We start from the raw sequence: 23,024 nt of genomic DNA on the forward strand, positions 1-23,024 counted from the left end.
GGAGCGTCCAAACCACTCTTCGGACCGTTCGAACTCACCAACGGAGCCTCCGAACCCGACGACCCTCGAACTATTTTCGAGTGTTCTGAATCCATTACCGAACTTTGTTAATCCATCTGGGACTCCCGTAATCATGTTTCATTACATCTAAACATGATCGTATTATAAATTACTCATAAATCGATAATTCTGGATACGGGTTACTACAAATACACACAAATATCTTATAGAATTGTATAATAAATTTTTTTTAAAAAATCAAATATATAAATCTTGCAGAATTGTATAATAGTTTTTTTAAAATCCAAATTTAATTATTGCATTTATGTAGGTGCAAGATTTGAATAACAATGAAAAATAAAGTTTATTATGGTAGGGTTAATTTTGTCATTACAATCCAATATATAAATTTAAGCACTTTTATTAAAATCATACCAAACATTTAATATATCCTACCATTTTACTTATCCTTAATTTATCTTTATATTATATATCCTATACTTATCCTATCATATGTAACAAATTATGCAGAATCAAAGATATCCATCAGATCAGATTGGGCTAACCGTGGGCTTCGAAGCCCATTACATCACTCCCTTTTCATAAATCGTGTATGATTTTCGATCTTCCATCTTTGCATGAGTCAAATATGATTATGAATAATCTCGTAGGTGCCTAGATTTATGTTCAAATAATAGGACATCAATATATAGCAATGTGAGTTCCTGGAACTTGCCAATGAAAATTTCCACTTCCCAGGTGGTAGAAAGAGAAGCAACATGTGCTGCTATTTGTTTTGAATGGTGTTGATATTCCTTCACACGACCAAGTTTTTGTAAATTAGGTAGTTCACTAGATTTGTGCTATGATTTTCATGCCGATGTGAATGTTGCATTCAGCTCTAAATTCTTCGTAGTGAATGCCACGATGGTGACGACGGAAGCCAAATATTATAGGGAAATACATGATCTTCAATTTTTAGCGTCATACCATGATTTATAATATGAGTGGTTAATTAATACGTGAAATATGGAAACTCCAGCAATAAATACGACGAACATCAATGAATCAATCTCATTGCGAGAACCATAAAATATTTGATAGATATTATTCCTATCAACAAGATGCATCTTCTTTTTAAAACCTCAAAAATTAAAAAACTTTAAAATCAAGTGTGTTTGACTTGTAACAATTCTAAAATGTATGATCCTTGAGAACTTTCCAGGGAAATTCATATCAATTCCCCACATTGAGTTCAAAATCATCTCCGAAACTTCAAGTTACTTCAATGTCATTCATCGTATCTATTTTTGGATTAAAAATTCTAACAAACTAATTAACTTATACATTTTTTTTAACTTAAATATCTTTTTTATTTGAATAATATACAATATTTAATTTCCTATAATTTTTAATAAATATGAGTTTCAAACTTTGGCTACTAAATTTTAAAATTTTAATTCAGTATTTTATAAATATTAATTTTTTAATATTATCTAAAATTTTAATAATATTATTAATTAATAGTTTTTATTTAAATTTTGGTTCTCAAATTTGAAAAATATTTAAAAACAATTATATGTTATGTGATTCAAATAAAATTTATAATAATGCTAAATAATTAATTATATAAAATAAATTAATAATATTAATAATAATGTTATAAGTTTTTTATTCAAACTAGTAACCAGAGCATAAGTTTTGCGTGTGTACTGAAAAATTAATTATCATGGAGTAAAATTTGATTTTTGTAATCAAAAAGTAAATTTAAAGAACTAATTAATCAAATTGAGATGTGAAGTAGTGGAGATGTCAGAATGAGAATTGTTTATTTGGTTAGAGTTTTATTTTTTGAAAAAAAAAACACCGCCGGTAGCGGAGGTTAGGCAGACCCCTACCAGTATATAAACATAAGAGCGATACAAAAGACACCTAATGGAGGAGGGAGACTAGACAAAGACCTTCCCGAAAGCAAAAGTCTATACATCAAAACATAACGACCATAGAGGTCCAAAATAACATCACCACTGTTTGGTTAGAGGTTGGGGATGAGAAGGGTAATTTAAGAAACTTTTAAATATTTAGACTTAAAGAAGAGAAATCAATGTAAAACATGAAGGGTAATTGTGGAAAAATATTTTGGTATGTTCTTGACATATCAAAATAGTTTTTATGATATCCTTGACTATTATTGATATATAATAGTCCACCTCGGACTAGAATGGGGTTTAGGTCGGCACAAGAGAAGGGTCACCTCGGACCAAGATGTGGTCCGGGTCGCCCCAGGAGGAGGGTCACCTCGGATCAGGAAATGATATAGACCAGGTCATTTCAGGAAGACAAACAAGTGCCCGGGAAGAGCTAGATTATAGCTCGGTCTCGGGACCGGGGTCAGTGGCTGTTGGAGGACAGGGGAATGAAGGCGAGATGGTGCCCTTGTTCGTAATTAAAGGTTCACTTTGGTAAGGACAGGACTCAGAGGACTGAGTGGTCCATAATGATGAGGGTGGACCTAATGGAAGACGGAGCCCGTGGTAGAGGGACTGGAGGAAGAGGTGAGATGCGTTATAAAATCTGGTTTCTTTTTTATGGAAAAATGACATATATCGCCCCTGTGAAATCTTGGGTTTGCTGATAACTCCCTATGAAATTTTTTTGAGCTAGTAGGCAGTAGTTCCCTATGATTCTAGATCTGTATCATACATACCCTTTCTGGCTAAAAAATAACGAAAATGCCCTTTGACTTTAATGAAATCTTTATTTTATCACTTTTTATTGAAGATTTAAATGAAAACAACAATGCATTAACTTATATTTTCAATTAAGTTTATTTATACAATCACTCTAATTAATTTAAATATTAAATTGTATTTATAAAATAATTAAACTTATTACATAATTTAATGTATTAATAAAATTTACTATTAAAAAATATTTTGTGTATAAAAAATATTAAAAAAAATAATTATACATAATTTTCATAGTTGTTTAACTAAAATTTGATTATTTATTCAATTAAATATAGAATTATAAAACAAACTTAATTTAATTATTTATTTAAGTAGGGGTATTTTCGTCATTTTTTAGCTGGAAAGGGTGTGTGCGCTACAAATCTAGTATCACAGGGGGTTATTAGCTTAAAAAAATTTCATAGGGGGTTATCAGCAAATCCGTGATTTTACAAGGGTGATATATGCAGTTTTTCCTTCTTTTATTTAAGATTTGATATCTTATGAGATAGAAAAAAATCTGTGAAGAAAATAAGATTTGTATTTTAGGAAAATATAATGTTTCTTATTGGCGGGACTCTCCTAAGGTTCCGAGAATCCTCTATAAATACCAGGTTTGCCTCATAATTGAGGATCATTCTCACACATACATTATAAGCTCTTATATTCATTTGAGTTTCCTTTTCCAATAAACACTATTCTGACTTAGGCATCGGAGTGGACACATCCAAAAACTCTTCGGGCGCCCATTCACGAGTTGTTTAGTTTGTGCAGAAGGTTGGTTGGAGTGCATATCGAGGTGAACAGGAAGAAGATCTAGCTGAAAGAAGTTGTCATGTCTACCCAACTTTTTTCGGTGATAACAATTATAGAATAAAATAGATAAAGTAAACAAATATATTAATTTACCAAAACGCATGCTAAAAGAATTTAAAACTTAGCTGCCGAAATTTAAAATCCATATATCTAACAAATATATTTTTTAATAATTCAAATATAATAAAAAGTATTTAAATTTTAAGCTAAACAACAAAGAAGTGCTTATTAATTGGTTGTATTTTTATCTTAAAATAGAGATGAGCAATCACATTACATTAATCGAAAAGTTAGGATGATTTTGAAATTAGTTCAAATGTGGGAGATGAAAATGAATTTTTCCTGGATGAGGAAATAAACATATTGAAAAGATTCATGTTGGTACGGTGGGCAAAATTGTCGAATCCAGAACTTTATGTAATGACATCAAAGCTTGACCTTTCTCAGTACGGTGGTTCGGAGACGAGCCAAGTAGAAACTAGTGAACATGTGACACCCCAAGTCAAAATTCTACGACGATATATGGTCTATAATTCCCAGTATGGTACAGGCTTTATAATATGCGTGGTTAATAGCTGAAAGATAGAAACTCCATCGATGACAAAAAACATGAATAAACCAATCCCACCCGAGACACCAAATTGAAAAATATAAAATATTTGATAAATACTACTCACGTAAATAAAATGCATATTCATTTTGAAAGCCTAATTAATAACTTAAGAAAAATATAATGTTAAACATGTTTAACTTAAAATAATTATGAGATAGATGATCTTCCTTGAAAAGTTTCCGATAGAACGTGTGAGTCAAGACATACGTTTAAAGGAACAAAATACACAAATAATCACCGATGATTGACGTATCAAAAACAGCGAGCGAGAATCACTCTCTAATATCATGTTAAAACATGTAATTTGGTAATGGAACCACCACCTAGAAGAAAAAAAGAAAAATGAATGTTAATGCAATAACTCAAGTCCTAAACTAGCGCGCTCATATATATATTTATGTATGGATCTATCTCCTAGAAACATGCCTATATCCAAGATATAAAATCTCGATCACTGAAATTGAAATTACAAGAAAGATACCATAATCAAAACGGCAAAATCCAGAGCTCCACTCATGTGCAGGGATTTGTGACCGCGCATACGTATAGTAGCAGTGCAAGTAGCCACAATCGGCAAAACACAGGTGCCACGTGTCAAGCCCCAATCTTTTTCTCGAATCACCCCAAGTGCTCAAATTCACGCAGTCCTCGTTATTTTCTTTGTTTTTTGTACTTCAAGATTTCCTTTCTTTGTTTAATTCTTTAATTTTTGTCCCAATACCATTAAATTCAAGATTCTTTGCTTCTTCACACTCTTTCATCTTTGATGGACACTCTGCAAATCCCATCAAGGGTTCTTAATCTTTGCCGTGGAACAGCAGAACTTTCAGGTTTCAATACTTGTAGCCTGGTAGGCCGAGTGGGTTTTCTTAGAAGCAAGCAAAATTGCAGAAAAACCCAGTCTTTTTGCGTGGGAAGAAGATCTTACAGGAGAAATAATAATGGAGGGGGTTTCGTTTGTAGAAGTGGTAGTAATGCTCAAGATAAGACGCAAGAGGAGGGTCTTGTGTCGAGCAGCGAGAGAGATATTTCTGGCTCTGCTGTTGGGTTTCAATTGGTTCCTCATTCTGGTAAATAAAATATTACCGCTCCTTTTCGTTATCATTCGTTTTTCATTTTTTGGCTTGTTTAATGTTGTAAAGTTGGTCATTTTTTGTGGCAACAATCTACATAAGAATTGCTAGCCGTGCTTTATCTGTGGTCTTGTATTTTGATTTTTTTCCATTTTCGTTGCATTGATTCGGAAAACTAGTGAATAAGTTGCTCTGCATCAATCTCATTTCACGAGCATGTTGTGTTATTGCTTGTTCATAGCGAGCTAGCCACGGGTAGGTCGAAAGTTGAATTCTTGCGAAAATTGTAGAGGAAATTTGAATTTTTTTGGGGTCTACCAGACTTGATTACCATGCTTTGGTTCTGTGATGTACCATGTGCCATCACTGGATTGTTGCAATAAGTTTACGACATGCATATTGAAATCTTGAGAACAGTAGTGATACCTAACCATGGGAAAATGCCGGGATTTGGGGTGCTGTTGAAGCGACCCCTATGGAAGGAATGTTTGAAAGTCGAATATGTACAAGCTTTGACTAAAGAACGCTAGTGCACAGATAGATGTCCGATTCTTATAGTAAATGAATTTCTTTTGCAATTTGGGGTTTTCAGGGTGATCAAGGGGCGTGGTAGGGTATTTGTTATCTGACTGTATGGTAAAATATTCTTCTCTGACAAACATATTGCAATCAAATCAAATTTTTGAAAGTCTTCTCCTGTCTACCACACAATTTAATATCTAACAAGTTCATCCACCATCAGCAACCAGTAATTACAATCTCCTGGAAACTCTAGATACTGTATCTAGTGCAGAAGCCGAGCTGTCTGAAGACACCAAGACTCAGGAGAAAAAATCAACTAGGGTAACTCGTGTTCTTGTTTTTGTAACTTCTGAAGCATCGCCATATTTGAAGACTGGAGGCTTGGGAGATGTTTGTGGCTCTTTACCTATAGCATTAGCTGCTCGTGGACATCGTGTAATGGTTGTCATGCCAAGATATTTGAATGGAAGTCCATCAGATAAAAAGTTTTCCAATGCAGTTGACACAGAGAAGCGGTCCAAATTCTACTGCTTTGGCGGTATCCAGGAGGTTGGATTCTTCCACGAATACAGAGCAGGTGTTGATTGGGTATGAATCATTAATATCACGGATTTACATCACTTTTTAAGGATATCTCTTTCCTTGTATTAACTAGCTCCACTCCTTTAAGAAAATAAAAAAGAAAAAGAAGAGTAGAAGTTGATCAAGTGTTCATCTTGGTTGATTTTATGCTGGTAGGTCTTTGTTGACCATGCTTCTTTCCACCGACCTGGAACTCCGTATGGTGATATTTATGGTGCTTTTGGTGATAATCAGGTAGATTCTTCTCCTATTTTCTTGATGAATAAAGGAATTATCAGGTTTGGAAGATGTCAATGTTTTCTAACCTTTGTGGTCAATCAGTTCCGATTCACTCTGCTTTGTTACGCGGCATGTGAAGCTCCCTTAGTGCTTCCACTGGGAGGATTTACATACGGAGAAAATTGCCTGTTTATTGCAAATGACTGGCATGCTGGCCTAGTTCCAGTGTATGTAACTAACATATTGGTTCTTTTTCCATAAGACAATGTTTATGAATTTGGAAATAGCAAATTGTGATTGACAACATGATTTAGCGTTAGTTATTTTCAAACAATCTTACTTAATGGTGTCCTGTGGTTGCAATTATTGAAATTCATCTGCTTCCTAATTTCAGACTTTTAGCTGCCAAGTATCGTCCATATGGAGTATATAAGGACGCTCGAAGTATAATTGTAATACACAACATTGCTCATCAGGTAATTATTTTTTTCTTTCCTGAATTTATATTATCTTAAGAAATGTGGGATTGATATGCAGTGCTCAAATCCTAAAAAGGGACGTGGAAGGTCCTAAATTTTCTGTTCTGCCGCTCTGTAATGTTTTGGTCTTTTGATTTAGATTTGGATTAACTTTGTGATATTCTTCTGTTGTTGCAAATAGTGGATTTGTAACTATAAATTTGTCGTACTTGACCCAACTTAGGAAATCTCTTCTTCTGCCATTTCTGAAAGTGTTTCGAGGGGCTATTCGTTTTTATATGCTTTCAATGTTATGGTGCGGTTGGGTACAGGCCTTACCAGTGTTTAAGTGTACATGAGATGAGAAGGAATGTGATCACTGGACTAATTCCTCTCAAAGACTCAGATTAAAAAAGAGTTGGAAGATAAGGAAATTATTCTAGCATCTATGAATGTGCAAAAACCCAATCCTATATAAATTACAAATTGCTTGGACCTAGTATTAATCTTCCCGAAGAAAACTTTATGCTTTTTGTCCTCATATGCGTCATGCATTAATTGTGGTCTGATTTAGAAAATTACTACTTTGGATGCTGTGGAGGCAAGTGGATCTTTATAGATGATACATCTTGGAGTTCCTCATCATTACACTTGGTGTTTTGTGGACTTAGGTTTACAACATTGAAAGAATAGTAGTAGTAGTAGTAGTAGTAGTAGTAAGGTACTAAGGTGTAATTGTGTTGGAAGCATTATTTAATAAAAACTATATGGTAAGGGTGTTATGTTGATGTCTTTAAATTTTTTAAAAAATATAATAACGGTGTATGTTTTGTACTTTATTTTTTTTCCTCAAGGGAGTGGAACCTGCATCCACGTATCATAATTTTGGATTACCGCCGGGATGGTACAAGGCATTGGAATGGATATTTCCAAATTGGGCTAGGACGCATGCTCTTGATCCCGGCGAAGCGGTCAATGTTTTAAAAGCTGCATTAGTCACCGCCGACAGGATTGTGACTGTTAGCGAGGTATTTATGGTCCAATTTTTGAACATATCTTGTCCTATGAAGCATAGTGAGTTCCTAGGTTTCACTGTTGTTGCAAATAGATGATAATGTACGTTGAGATACCGAGCTTTGAAAATGTGCACACTATAGCTTCAACTTTTATTCCTGTACATCTTGTATCAGTCATCAGAATTCTTGTTTGTTATATTTTCTTTCTTTCTGGTATCAGGGGTATTCTTGGGAAGTAACGACTCCAGAGGGTGGATATGGGTTGCATGAGCTATTAAGCGGTCGAAAATGGGTTCTGACAGGTACATTTAAGTGGTGTGCATAAGGATTTCCAATCGTGAATCTTACTTTGATATCCATACATTATTCGGCATCCTTTTATAATCTAATAGCTGTTAATGCAAGAATATTGAGCACATAACATCCAAGGCCCAATTAACGATCCTGTGCATTTTAATATGTTTTGACTATCAAATATAATGTGTTGTGCAGGTATCACTAATGGAATTGACATCAATGAATGGAACCCATCTTCCGATATCCATATTGATTCTCATTACTCTGTTCATGACCTTTCCGGAAAGGTAGATAAATGGACTTCTGGTTTTATGGTATCACTTGGTTCCTGGATTACTATTGGATAACGTGGGTTATATATTACCTGCATTGACTCTGTACAAAAGGAATAAAGTCTTGCAACTGTCCGTTTTCTAGTGAATAGCCATCTATTTGAAAGTAATTGAGGAATTCAGAAAAATCAATTGGCCTTATGGCCCTTATCTACCGTCTATCCCGTGTCAAAATGCTGCAGTTGTTGCTTGTGCTTTTCATCAAAGTCTATATGCTCATGGTTGCAGGTACAATGCAAGATGGCACTACAGAAGGAGCTTGGCCTTCCTATTCGACCTGATTGTCCTCTGGTCCGAGCATGTTGTTATGCTTTGCTAGATAATGATAGGATTATATTTTTGGCTTGAATGGTTATAGAAGTTCTATGTTTTATAGATTGGCTTTATTGGAAGACTCGATTACCAGAAAGGTGTGGACATTATTCTCTCAGCTATTCCAGATCTTATGCAAGACGATGTCCAATTTGTAAGTCCTCGTGTGTTGCATCAAACTATAGATGAATTCACGCTACATAGTTTGGATCTGGGCAATGTAACATATTGTGTCTTATCTTGGCTGATATGACATTGGTGCATCCGCACCCTTAGAGTACGTCTTACCAGATCTTTTATGTGTGTAGATGATTTAACATGCTTCAGGTAATGCTTGGATCTGGAGAGAAACAATACGAGGACTGGATGAGACACTCAGAGTCCATTTATAAAGAGAAATTTCGGGCTTGGGTTGGATTTAATGTTCCTATTTCTCATAAGATAACTGCAGGGTAATAAAAGATTTCAAATCCCCGTTACTTCTTATAATCAAGATAACTTGTACTGACACAACTATTTACAGCTGCGACATTCTGGTTATGCCTTCAAGGTTTGAACCGTGCGGTTTAAACCAGTTATACGCCATGAAGTATGGCACAGTTCCTGTTGTTCATTGCACGGGCGGGCTTAGAGTAAGATCACTCACCCAGACAGATTTCAAGCCTTTTACTCAAAAGTTCTTGGTACAATGTTATAATGACGTTTTTTCGAATTAATCAGGACACGGTAAAGAATTTCAATCCATACGCTAAGAAAGGCAGCGGTGAAGGTACAGGGTATGTCTTTGAAGATCCTAACTATGCATCATCAAGATTTTCTTCTGCTATTTAATTTATTTGAAACTTAATGAGTTATCTTGGGGCTTGTAACAGGTGGGCATTTTCTCCCCTAACGACGGACACTTTACTGGCCGTAAGCTCTCATAAACCTTTATTTCTGTTTCCATCCCCTGGCCGTATTTCTGGATCCTTCTGTACTTACTATAGACTTCTCTTCTCAAAAAATGTAAGCAGACTTTAAAAACCGCGGTCGGGACATACAAAGACCACAAATCGTCTTGGGAAGGCTTGATGAAGCGCGGAATGGAGCGAGATTCATCGTGGGATAAGGCAGCAACTCAATATGAGGAAGTTTTTGAATGGGCCTTCGTCGATCCCCCATACTCTGGGTGAAATAGACCGACGACTAGAACATGAACAAGTTGCAGGAGCAGAAGGAAAACTGGCAGAGCGTTTGGCGCAGTTTTGGTAGCGTTGCGGGGAAATGAACATAACATGGGTGGTGATCCTGCATAAAATTCTTTTGCGCAACTGAACACAGCTGCCTACCGTAATTATTTCTCGTCTGAACGTTCTAAAGTCTCAATTTTGCATTTCAGGTTTAATGAAATTTAGCATATTCCGAGAAAAATATAAACAAGAATTGGAAATGACCAACGAAATTTCTTTTTCTGTGGATATGGGTTTCTGTTAGCTATGAAAGTATGATGATCCACGTGCGATGGTGATTGACTTATGATTTGATTCACCCCGAGAACATGCAGGGGTCTTGCTTTCATCATATTTGGGCGTGCAAGGATTTATAACGGGTTGACTCATCTCTATTTAGTGTGAAAATTAATATTTTTTCATAGGTCGAGTTCGAGATTTGCTTCATAAAGTTGCTCGTGAAAATGTCTGATACAAGTTTGTGTTTTTTAATTTACTAGTAATATGCACGTGCGTTGCAAGTGATAACATATATGTACTAAAATTAATTAGAATGAGAAATGAAATAAAATTAATTATAATAAGAATCATGAAATTAAATTGAACATTACATTGTAACATACGTTAAATTTTTATTTTTTCGCTTTAACGTCATTCACATCCGATCCATTATTTTGTTTAATAAAACGTCTTTCTATTTGAGTAAACGCAGACAATTTCTCATCATCAGCAATGTCGATGCTTTCGGTCGTTGCTTCTTTTGGTGTTGACACTTTTTTGTCTTGTTTGTAGAATTGAAAGAATCTTTTTTTTTTCTTTCTCTTTGGTGTCCTTTGTTGTGGCGGTATTTCTGCTTCATAGTTTTTTTGCAATGATTTTTGAAACGCTTCTACCACCATAGAGAGAGGCTTCTTCTTCTTAAAAAGTTTCTATGCCGATTCTTTAAAAGTAAAGTAACGTTTTTCATTAACCATTAGCAAATAGTCAAAAGAAATTGGTCCTCTTACATGACTTAGTAAGAGTCTATATATAGTATTTTTCTCATTCGATAGGATTTGCAGCATTTATACAACCAATTACTCTTCTTGTCTTTATATCGTGTCAACTTTTACTTTTGTTGTCCCAGACTAATAGTCAGGGAACTCAACGTATAACAATGTCCTTGCCTTTGCATTCACTGAGCAAGTATGAAAAAATTCGGTTAACATTGTTTTTGAGTTGTATTGACGCAAAACATATCTAAATTTTGATTCCTCCAAAATGTCACACGATGTTTATTTGGCAAATGTAATGCTAAATTGATTACGGCTGGAGAAATTTTATTAAGCTCAAACTCATAAATTCGCCATAATGCTTCTTGTGCAGAAACTCATCTTGCATCTTGGAAATATTTAATTTCATCTACAGTTCTGACTTCATTTCCTGATGCAATGTGTTCAGCAACTTTGTCATGGCCTTTGTAAATGTACTTGTATAGATATTTAACCGCAGTCAATGCGAAACAAATTTCAACATTTATGTGGCAATCATATCTCATAAGAAGGTAAGGATCGTAGGGAACAACCCACTGATTATTTAACTTTGCTCTTTTTACATCCACTGTTTAACTATTGTCCCTTCTCCGATAAATAGGATAACCCTCTTTTATTATACCGTTCTGACTTCTGTCACAAAACTTCCGTGGATAATGGCTCTTGCATTGTCCTGCGATCATGCAAGAGTTTTTAATATTCAAATGTCCACATGGTCCATGCATCACATGCTTCACGACAAGGTCAAATAACCTTGGGTTTTTCTCTTTTCGGATAGTTCAGCTGAAACATAATCATCAAATTGATCTTTGTTGTTTATTTTATGTTCTTAATTTCTTCAATATGACCAACTTGTGAATTTGAGTTAGTCCGTGCTCTTGGAATTTAACAACATAAACATAAGCACAAACTTCCCCAAACACTGCTTTTTGAGTTATTTCTATTTTCAGATCTTGTACTTTTGCTCTGAAAACTCTAGATGTCAAGTCCAGCTGATCCTGAGCTCGTTGATTGTCTTTCAAGTTATTTTTTATTTCTTTCCACTCCGGATTACAAGCCATTGTTATAAAGAGATCTGGTTTTCTGAACCTCCGTACAAATGTCATTGCATCTAGATATCTTCTACGCATGTCTCTTGGATCTCCAATGAACGATGCAAGCGGTACAATTCTTTTCTAAAAGCTGCAAATATGGCAAAAAATTGTTTAAATTGTTATTTTTTTAAAAAAATAAAATCAAAGTGCAATTAATACGATCAATTCCATAAACTAACCATTTAAATTATAATACAAAACAACAATAAGATATTCTACATAAAATTTTTTATTGATTAATATTCAATCACCTCTTTGCAACCAAGACAAATTTAATCAATTTTCAGAAAACATGCACAAAAGCACAGAAGCTTATTTATTTTTATTTAAATTAAAATATAGAACACAAACTTTTAATTATAATTAATTATAGGCTTTTTAAAATATTTAATCAACCAAATAATTTAAAAAACTAATAATAATAATTTATTATTCTTATTATTAGTTATATATTATTTTTTCAAAAATAATTTAATCCTGAGATATATATATATATTATATTATATAATTGTATAATGATAAAATGAGTAAAATAATTAAAAAAATTATTAATTGTATATTGTGATAGTAAATAATAATAATTTCAATACATTTGTAAGTTCATCATCTAGATATAAATCTAAACCCAATTTAATTTTTGCATAAAAAAATATATTTATAATTAAATTAAATTTTTAAATATTGAATAAACCAAAAAAATTAACAAAATCAATAATAATAATAACACTAATAATTAATATTAATTATTATTATTTTATACAATTAATTTTAATTGAATTAATTTAATTCTGAGATATAATCATCATAAACTAACCATTTAAATTATAATACAAAACAACAGTAAGATATGCTACATAAATTTTTTTATTGATTAATATTCAATCACCTCTTTGCAACCAACCAAGACAAATTTAATCAATTTTCTATTAACGTGTACAAAAGTACAGAAGCTTCTTTATTTTTATTTAAATTAAAATATAGAACACAAAATTTTAATTACAATTAATTATAGATTTTTTAAAATATTTAATCATCCAAATAATTTTAAAAAAAACGGATAATAATAATTTATTATTCTTATTATTAGTTATATATTATTTTTTCAAAAATGATTTAATCCTGAGATATTATATATATATAATAATATAAATTATATATAATATAATTGTATAATGATAAAATGAGTAAAATAATTAAAAACAATTATTAATTGTCTATTGTGATAGTAAATAAATATAATTTTAATACATTTGTAAGTTCATCGTCTAGATATAAATCTAAACCCAATTTAATTTTTGCGTAAAAAAATATATTAAATTAAATTTTTAAATATTTAATAAACCAAAGAAGTTAAAAAATCAATAATAATAATAACACTAATAATTAATGTTAATTATTATTATTTTATACAATTATTTTTAATAGAATTCATTTAATTCTGACATATAATCATGATGATTATTATGATGATTATGATGATGATGAGTTAAACATTCTTATAAAAACCTAATTAATTCTATATTGTGATATTATATAAATTTTAATACATTTATAAGTTTATCTTCATCTAAATTATTAGAAATAAAAATTTATTTTTTGCATCAAACCACAGAATTTTATCATCGGCATAATTATAGAGCATAAGGAAGAACAAGTACTGAAAACTATTAAAAATAAATTGTACCAATGTCTTCTGGCCGAAGAATATATTCTACCAAGAAAAATCTGTTGGATTCTTTGTAGTATGATGTGATTGCATAACAGAACTGTCTTCTCATATTTTGGAATGTTTTAGTGTCATTCATTTAACCGTTTTGGGAAAAGAAGTGGATATTGCAAGAGATCGTAACATCCAAAATAATGTTTTATCTTATGTTTTTGTCCATCAAACCCATGAAGTATTATGCCCCTATCCAAATATCAGCAACTTGATCTGCTGTAGGATTGTTGTAGCATTGCTGATCTACTCCATCATTCTTACATATTTGAAGGGTTACATCTTCAATAGAGGAAAAATCATTTATTCTGTGCAACAATTCAGCATATGTATTTTTTTTTTCATGACATCCATTAATAGCTTCATAGTACCTTCACAAATATCAGCATTGTCAAATACGCTCATCCTATTAGTCAGTTCGTTGTCGTTATCCCAAAAATACAATTGCAAATGAGATGGTTTCCCCTCATGAGGATTCAAGGAGGGAGCGTATGAAACGCTTGTCCTAACACTCTAAATGTATAGATTCCACAATTCGAAGAAGCAGGATTATTATCCACTTTAACACCAAAAGAAGTTAATGAAAATAAACTGTTATATACTCTGATTCTATTTCGAAAATTCTCTGCTTCTGGAGATTGTGTGTTAGCAAATAGGTTAAACAATTCATGCGGCATAATTGTGTCAGCTAATGTACGACTATTGATTTATTTTTTCACCTTCATGTTTATCAGCTTTAAGTAAGGTAGGAAAATCTCTGTCTTCCTTTATTTAATTCCATCCGTTGAGGACTTGTTTGATCAAGCAAGGGAGAAGAACTTGATATTAAGTTGGCTGCCTCTAGAGTATTTTCAACGATGCATACAATTAATATAATTGAGACAAGAAAGTTAGACGACAATACAACTGATTTTTATATGATACCTTGGGAGGTTGAAATTTTTTTTGTACAATTAACATGTGAGGAACTATCTCCGTTGAATAAAACACTGCTGATAAAGTTAATAAAATGTAAGCTTTGACATATAATATTATATAATGACCGAAAAAAAAATTACAATAAAAATAAATAAATGTTAACTATTCCCATTAAAAAAACAGTGGTGTATGCTACTTTAAATATTGTTATTATTTGTTTATTTATGACATAGAAAAGAACACTTTTATGAAAACAATGTTCACCGTTTTCTTTTTTTCCTCGACTCCATACATTATGAATCCGTTGACGGCGTTTTTCAATATCCAAGATTTGAATAGTTTGAAACAGATTTGATGGATTCTGGGTTATTTCCTGCAGATTTTCCTAAACATTATATGTAAATAGTTGAGAAGATCGAAAAAAAAAGGAAGCAACTAAATGCCATACAAAATATGAGATCCACTATAACCTGCTGAAAAATATACCTGAGGCTGGATATTTTTCGTGCATATCATCGAGACGAGTTGCAATACTGTCGTTAAACAATATTCTGTGTGGAAAATGTACAAACACATGGAATCAGATGATAAGATGAAAATATTGCAAAAAGACAATTCTTGAACGTTGGTAACCTAGTAATCAAATATTCAGGCTTTAAAATTCCAAGATCATTGCACTGCTGGCCACTTCTTTTTTCCTTTGTTTCTTCTAATTTTTTCGTTGGTTTCTTCTCCTTTCAGTGGGTATTTTTTGTCGGTATTTTTTGTCGAACGTTGTAGGGATTGAGTGGGTAATTTCGATCTATTTAGGAAAATATTTTTGAAACGGTCAATCGGTAAACTTCTGAAACATTCCATCGGCTTTTCTTGGAGTGGGTTTTCTGCTCATGTATTTAATTTGGATCTATTTAGCAATTCTTAAACGGTCAATGAATTTTATTTGAGTGGGTTTTGTGGGGACCTCGGGTTGCTAATCTTATCTTAGGGCAATTAATGAATAATTAACATTCATTAAACATCAATTAATAAACCAAGAGCCAAGTAAAAAAAAAAAATTTTTTTTATAAAATCAGTGCCTCGCTCGATCGGTGAAAAACACCCGATCGAGCGAGCACAAATTCTCAACTCTCGGATGGAACATAATTTGGCCTCGCTCGATCCGTCAACTTCTGCGGATCGAGCGAGCCAAAAACTAAATTCTCTGTTTTGCAAAATACAGGGCTCGCTCGATTATGACCTTGTTTATGAGTATATGCATGTTTTGGACTTGATATATCATGATTTGGATCGAATTTGATGATTGGAAGTGATAGTGCTCGAGTTTGAAAGCAAAATGTATTTCTGCAGATTTCTGGAATTTGAAGCCCGCTCGATCCGCAGAAGTTGACGGATCGAGCGAGCCCTGTATTTTGCAAAACAGAGAATTTAGTTTTTGGCTCGCTCGATCCGCAGAAGTTGACGGATCGAGCGAGACCAAATTATGTTCCATCCGAGAGTTGAGCATTTGTGCTCGCTCGATCGGGTGTTTTTCACCGATCGAGCGAGGCACTGATTTTATAAAAAATTATTTTTTTTACTTGGCTCTTGGTTTATTAATTGATGTTTAATGAATGTTAATTGTTCATTAATTACCCTAAGATGAGATTAGCAACCCGAGGTCCCCACAACAGGTGGTATCAGAGCATAAGTTTCTTGGACTGAGACTAGATGAGCGGGGTAGATCGAGTCTTCTATTCTGATTTATTTATTTCTTTCATAATTTTATGGTATATGATTGATTGATTACAGATATTAAATTGTCACATGATGATGTGATAATTTGCGAAGAATATGCTATACAATGGTTTGAATTACATGCTATCTGGTTTTATGATTGAAGTAATAGCATGTATTGAATGAGGATGAAATGAAACTCGATCTCTTAAGAAGGCAATGTGGACTGTAACAGACTTGTTGTAATTGAGATTGAACTGTACACTAATCTGTTTGATTATCAGATATGCCTCCCCGACCAGCACCGAGAGTTAGACAGACGTTGGCTACGAATCAGCCTGAACAGACAAATGCTGCACAGGTCCCAGTGACAGTGTCTGAACATGGACAAGTTAATACGTCTACTGATGAGTTCAGTGATGCTAATCCGATGGAGAAACTTCTGAAACGATTCCAGTCATTCCAACCACCGAATTTGCAAGGAACTGAGAATGCTGTGGAGTGTGAGAACTGGCTGGAAGATATTGAGCAGTTATTCGAGTCCATTGATTATTCAGATGATCATCGTGTGAGACTGATTATTCATCAACTGCATGGCCTTGCCAAGAGTTGGTGGATAGCGACGAATAAAGCATTGAAGAACCAAGGTACTGTTATTACCTGGTCTGTATTTCGAACTGCTTTCTATCAACGTTTCTTTCCTGTGTCTTATCGCAAGGACAAAGGAGCAGAGTTTGCAAGTCTGCAACAGGGGCAGTTGAATATCGAAGAATATGTTGCAAAGTTCACTAGCCTGTTGAAGTTTGCTCCACATATCGCTATTAATGATGAATCTCAAGCCGATCAATTTATCAATGGCTTGAATCCTGATGTATTTACACTTATGAATTCGGGAAGACCGAATACCTTTGCTGATGCTTTGAATCGAGCAAAGGGTGCAGAAGCAGGGATACTGAAACAACGAGGAGCACAGTTTGTGCCACAACCAGTGAGACAGTCTCAAGAACAGTCACAGATTCCACCGTCACCTCGATTTGAAGCTGGAGGTAGCAGCAGTGGAAAGAAGAATTTCTTCAAGGGCAAGAGTAAACAGTTCAAGAGATCTGGTGGTAGTAGCTCTTCGAGTTCAGGTAGTTCCCGACAGTCTAGGGTTGGATAGAAGTCTGATGTGTATTGCACCAAGTGTGGTGGACGCCATACCAATGAACAATGCCGAGGTGTATTTGGAAGCTGCCACATTTGCAACAAGATGAGACATTTTGCACGTGTGTGTCCACAACGAGGATCTGAGGGTGCACAGGGTGCGGGATCATCGAGACCGGTAGGTCAATCTACATCTTCTGTTCACTCTTTTCAACCACAGCCTGCAGCACCGAGTAGAGGAGGAGGTCAGACAGTGAATCAACCTCCGAGGCAACAAGCACGAGTGTTTGCATTGACAGAAGAGCAAGCACAAGCAGCACCGGACAATGTGATTGCAGGTAACTATTTTATTTCTGGTTATCCTGCTTATGTCTTATTCGACACTGGTGCGTCACATACCTTCATATCTGAACAATTTGTTACGTTGTATTCATTGCCTGTTGAGTCATTAGCTACTGTAGTGTCTATATCTTCACCGTTGGGAAAATGTATAGTATCAGTGAAGTCTGTTAAAAATTGTGTACTACAGTACGAAGGTAATGAAGTTGAGCTTGACTGTATAGTTCTTGGTTTATCTGATTTTGATTGCATAATCGGTATCGATATGCTAACCAATTACAGAGCAACAATGGACTGTTTTCAGAAGATTGTGAAGTTCAGGCCTGATATGACTGATGAGTGGAAATTCTATGGTAAGGGATCACGAGCCAGAATTCCTTTGATATCTGTTCTTTCTATGACTGACTTGTTACAGAAAGGGGCGGAAGGATTCCTTATTTATGCAGTCGATATACTGAAGACTAGTCCGAAATTGACTGATATACCGGTGGTGAGTGAGTTTGCAGATGTATTCCCTGACGAGATTCCAGGATTACCATCGTACAGAGAGGTAGATTTCGGTATTGAATTGATGCCAGGTACACAACCGATATCTAAAGCACCTTACCGTATGGCACCGATTGAACTGAAAGAATTAAAAGACCAACTCAAAGATTTGTTGGCTAAGGGATATATCAGACCGAGTGTATCCCCATGGGGTGCTCCGGTATTATTCGTTCGAAAGAAGGACGGATCGATGAGGCTATGTATTGACTACCGGCAATTGAACAAAGTAACGGTAAAGAATCTCTATCTTTTACCTCGTATCGATGATTTATTTGATCAATTGCAGGGTTCGTCGGTATATTCAAAGATTGATCTACGATCCGGATATCATCAACTGAGGGTTAGAGACGAAGACATTCCTAAGACTGCGTTTAGAACCAGGTATGGACATTATGAATTCATAACCAACATATAGAAAGCGTTAAATAAATCATCTTGAATCTATTTAAACTCGACTCAACAAATAGAGTACGTAAATGCTTTACAAACGAATTGATTCATATAACTTCAAAGCCATCAAGATTCATAACTGATCTTGACTTGGATATCCATCTAACGAGTTCGTAACCGACTCGCAAATAAGGTTAACAGCAACCTTGGCATAGAATCAATTCAATATAGCATCATATCAACTCGAATATAAAGATCCACTACCTGTGATGGATCGACAACATCACAATCAAATCAAAAACATAAACAAGTATGTGGTTTTTGCGGGCCAACTCAAGATTAGTCGTTCTTGAGTTTCAAAGTCCCTACTTCGCGATGTCGTCATTATACCTTCGTTTATCTCGGTTCTGAACTCTTCAAATCTGAAAGATACAACCAAAATACATATATCAAACTTCATTTCAATCTATCATATCAAAAACGAGTTAAAATCATCATAAGATCATCGATCAAACTCATTTCAAACTTCAATCCAACTTCTTCGGTTCAAAGTTGTTGTCTCGAGTCGTTGGCCTTCCAAACTCGACTGAAACGGAAGAATAAAATTCCATAACATTCACATCATCAAGATAAGTGTTTCAGCTTAGCTATCGAATAACAAAACAGTCCAAAAACTCGATTAAACAATGTAGCGATTCAAATTTGGTAACCGACGTAATCCCGAAACCATTTCTAACTTCTAACCAACTCATACATGTATTTCAAATCAATAACCAGCTGATATATCATTCAAAACTTCATCTCAATAGCTATAATCAACAACCATAAGCTGGAAATCAAGATTGGATACAAATAACACAAACTCATCAATCCGGTTTTGATATAGAATCGCATAAACGTCGATAAACATAATCTAAAACTCAACATCTGATATCTGTCAAATTTCGAGCTTTAAACCATGCTGAAAGATATAAAAACTTACACTAAATCGAATCCCTCGTCGTAAGGATTCCAAAACAATTTACGGAATCGAAATCGGACAACCGGTTCAAAAGTTACGAGACTTTGAAGATTGCAAATCCAAAAGAAACGAAAGGATCTCGGCTTCTCTGTTCTTGAATTCTGAATTGATAAGAAATATACACGTATACATGCTGATAATCAATTCAAAATCTGATAACTTTAATTCTATTTTCACTTTAGTCCCTCAATTCTTCAATAATTGCAATTCAATTCTTGCTTCAAAATTTCTTTCCATGGCCATTTTTCCTACAAATAAAACCCGGGGAGTAAAATGCAAAAATACCATATAACACATAAAAACAACATAAAACAATATGAATAAACACCAAATAGACACAAAAATATCCCTAACTAATGCATATAAAATACACTTATCACTGTGCCTAAGTTTTGGGACTGTCGCCATCAGCGGGCTGACGACGGACGCTGGTATAGCTTTGACATCCTAAAAATATTTAGGAGTATGATATAGCTTAGTTAAGGCTTTTAGAGCTTAAATAGTGATGCATGTGTATTTGCATTGTAGACGCAGTAGTGTGGACTTGTAGGCGTAGGATCTAGACCGGTGTTCTAGGATTTGGCCTGCAGTGTTAGAGGTACGTAAGTACTGACCGAGATAGCCAGCATGATATATATGCTTATATGTTGCATTTTTATGTGCTTTGTATTCCATGTTTTACTATTTTAGCACATAAATGATTTTATATTGCATCTCGTGAGAGGTGTGTCGTGACAGTTTCCATAGGGAGCTCGTATCTCTTTATGGACTCGAGTCAGGTATTGACAGTTTCCATATGAGACTTGCATCATGTAGATGATTCGGGTCAGGATTTGGGGAGGCGCAGCCCCAGGTTTTGCTATCACTAGGAGCGACCACAATGGTGGAGCAGACGCTATAGTGATAGGCTGAATATACGAGTACCCTCGCGGAGTCGCTGAGCAGACTGTTTTACCCAGGATTTTAAAGTCATTTGCATGCTCATATTTGTTTATATATAATTGCTTTCGTATTGAGCATAGTCGCTCACACCCCTATGTTTGGTGTTATTGGAATACCTTGTGGCGGGGCAGATTTCAGGCTGGACGGTCCAGGAGGTTCGCACTAGGAGTGAGGCCGGTGCCAGTTGCAGTGAGAGTTTAGTGGTAGGGCTTGATATCCTAAGAACTTTCGATATGGTTGTATAAGAGTATTAACACTTTTACTATCGTCGGTTATATTATGCCGATTAGATTTGTTGTATTTAAATTATTCGCTCTTTACGCTCTTTACGCTAATTACTCTGATTAGGTAGTGGATCCGGGTAGGGTCGCAACATTTATTGGTATAAGAGCGCATTGCAACTGGGGATTAGTAAAGTGGATTAAAAATTATCTGCTATTATTTGACAGACGGCAGACTACGACAAGAGCCACCACAGTGGAGGCGGACGTTGGGGAGATCGTGGCGATCATAAGCGTGACCATCACAGACACCTCGAGGAGCGGAGGAGATTCAGTATGCAACATTTCCTACAGATGAGTCCTAAACCTTTAGTAGAATATGAGTCACCCGTAGTTGCTGAAGACTGGCTAGAGCGTATGGAGAATTGTTTCTAATAGAATATAGAGACGTTGGGTTTTATTCTGGAGGGCAATTCCAGGAAGTGGTGGAGATCTATTTCCGAACCGTTTGTAGCAGCCAGAGGAGCAGCTACTTGGGCAGAGTTTCGGACTACGTTTGAGAGGCTATACTTTCCTCCAGCCCTATGATAGTTGAAGGTCAGTGAGTTGATGAGCTTGCAGCAGGGGACGATGACCATAGATGAGTACAAGCAGAAGTTCTTCGAGCTTCTCCCTTATTGTCCTCAGTTCGCCAGTAGTTCCGAGGCAAATTACGATATCTTTCTTTAGGGTATTAACCCTGAGATTCATCAGCTGGTTGCGGTGGGCAGCGACATGACTTACGAGGGTTTGGTGAGCCGTTGTCACCAAGCGGAGGACAGTTTTTGAAGGAACAGGTCCATGGTTTCTTCCTCATCCAGACCGATTAGCTCCTTGGGTCCGAGAGGCCAGTCTTTCAAGAAGCAGGGAGACACTTGTTCTTCTTCTTCTTCTTCTTCTTCTTCTTCTTCTTCTTCTTCTTCTTCCGGATCTGGCGGAGTGCAATGTTTCAGTGGCCAGAAGTGGAATTGTTGCCAGTAGTGTAGGCAGAGGAATCCTGCAGGTCAGTGTTCTCAAACGACTAGTGGTTATTTCCAGTGCGGACATGAGGGCCATATGAAGAAGGACTGCCCTAATCTGATGGGACCAGCTAGTGGTTCCAGAGGTTTTCAGGCATCTTTCCAGCAGTAGCAACCGCAGTATCAGCATTCGCACCAGTCGCAACGACAGCATTCTCAGACTTCTTCCCGTGGTCATTCCTCTCTACGACCACGTGTTCAGAGGAAAGTCTTTTCACTGAACCAGGATCAGGTGGAGCCTGAGAATGATCGGATGATCACAGTTACCTGTAGTTTGTGTGGTTTTCCTGCATATATCTAGATTGAAACTGGTGTGTCACAATCATTCATCTCAGCACATTTTGCTATGAGGTATAGATTACCGTTTATCCCTTTAGACGTGTTGCTAGTGGTATTGACTCCGATGGGTAGCGAGGTGTTAGCTAAGCGTCTAGTAGTTGGTTTCACTTTGGGTTTTGAGGGGTATCACGTAGTTCTAACCAGATTATTCTAGACATGGATGACTTCAACTGCATTATTGGGATTGATCTCCTGACTACCTATAGAGCTATAGTCGATTGCTATCAGAGGTTTGTTCAGTTTTGTCCTGAGGATGGCGAGGCATGGTATTTCTACGGTGAGGGAGCGTGACCCCCGATGCCAGTGGTTTTTGCTCTGAAAGCCCGGCGTGCTTTAGAGTCTGGCGAAGAAGGCTACCTTATCTACACCATGGAT

At 35.3% G+C, this 23,024-nt stretch overlaps 1 protein-coding gene across 1 annotated transcript; it reads left to right on the plus strand.

Annotated features, from left to right (window-relative positions):
* Positions 1-4,594: 4,594 nt before the first annotated feature.
* LOC140860155 (soluble starch synthase 1, chloroplastic/amyloplastic-like) lies at positions 4,595-10,584 on the plus strand. Its single transcript, XM_073262993.1, has 15 exons — positions 4,595-5,228; positions 5,974-6,341; positions 6,492-6,569; positions 6,657-6,781; positions 6,949-7,030; positions 7,867-8,040; positions 8,249-8,330; positions 8,521-8,612; positions 8,886-8,948; positions 9,034-9,123; positions 9,297-9,421; positions 9,493-9,601; positions 9,690-9,745; positions 9,842-9,881; positions 9,983-10,584. Exons 1-15 carry the CDS (start codon positions 4,925-4,927, stop codon positions 10,139-10,141), a joined length of 1,947 nt encoding a protein of 648 aa, XP_073119094.1. The 5' UTR covers positions 4,595-4,924; the 3' UTR covers positions 10,142-10,584.
* Positions 10,585-23,024: the final 12,440 nt, after the last annotated feature.

Source organism: Henckelia pumila, chromosome 4, assembly GCF_033568475.1.
Source record: "Henckelia pumila isolate YLH828 chromosome 4, ASM3356847v2, whole genome shotgun sequence".
In the NCBI taxonomy this organism is placed as follows: Eukaryota; Viridiplantae; Streptophyta; class Magnoliopsida; order Lamiales; family Gesneriaceae; genus Henckelia; species Henckelia pumila.

What these genes read in the sequence shown, in the direction of transcription:
- LOC140860155 (XM_073262993.1), top strand. Translation starts at nt 4,925, where the DNA reads ATGGACACTCTGCAAATCCCATCAAGGGTTCTTAATCTTTGCCGTGGA. An exon ending in TCGAAAATGGGTTCTGACAG is followed by an intron (nt 8,331 to 8,520) that starts GTACATTTAAGT and finishes TGTGTTGTGCAG; the next exon opens with GTATCACTAATGGAATTGAC. An exon ending in TTCGACCTGATTGTCCTCTG is followed by an intron (nt 8,949 to 9,033) that starts GTCCGAGCATGT and finishes TATGTTTTATAG; the next exon opens with ATTGGCTTTATTGGAAGACT.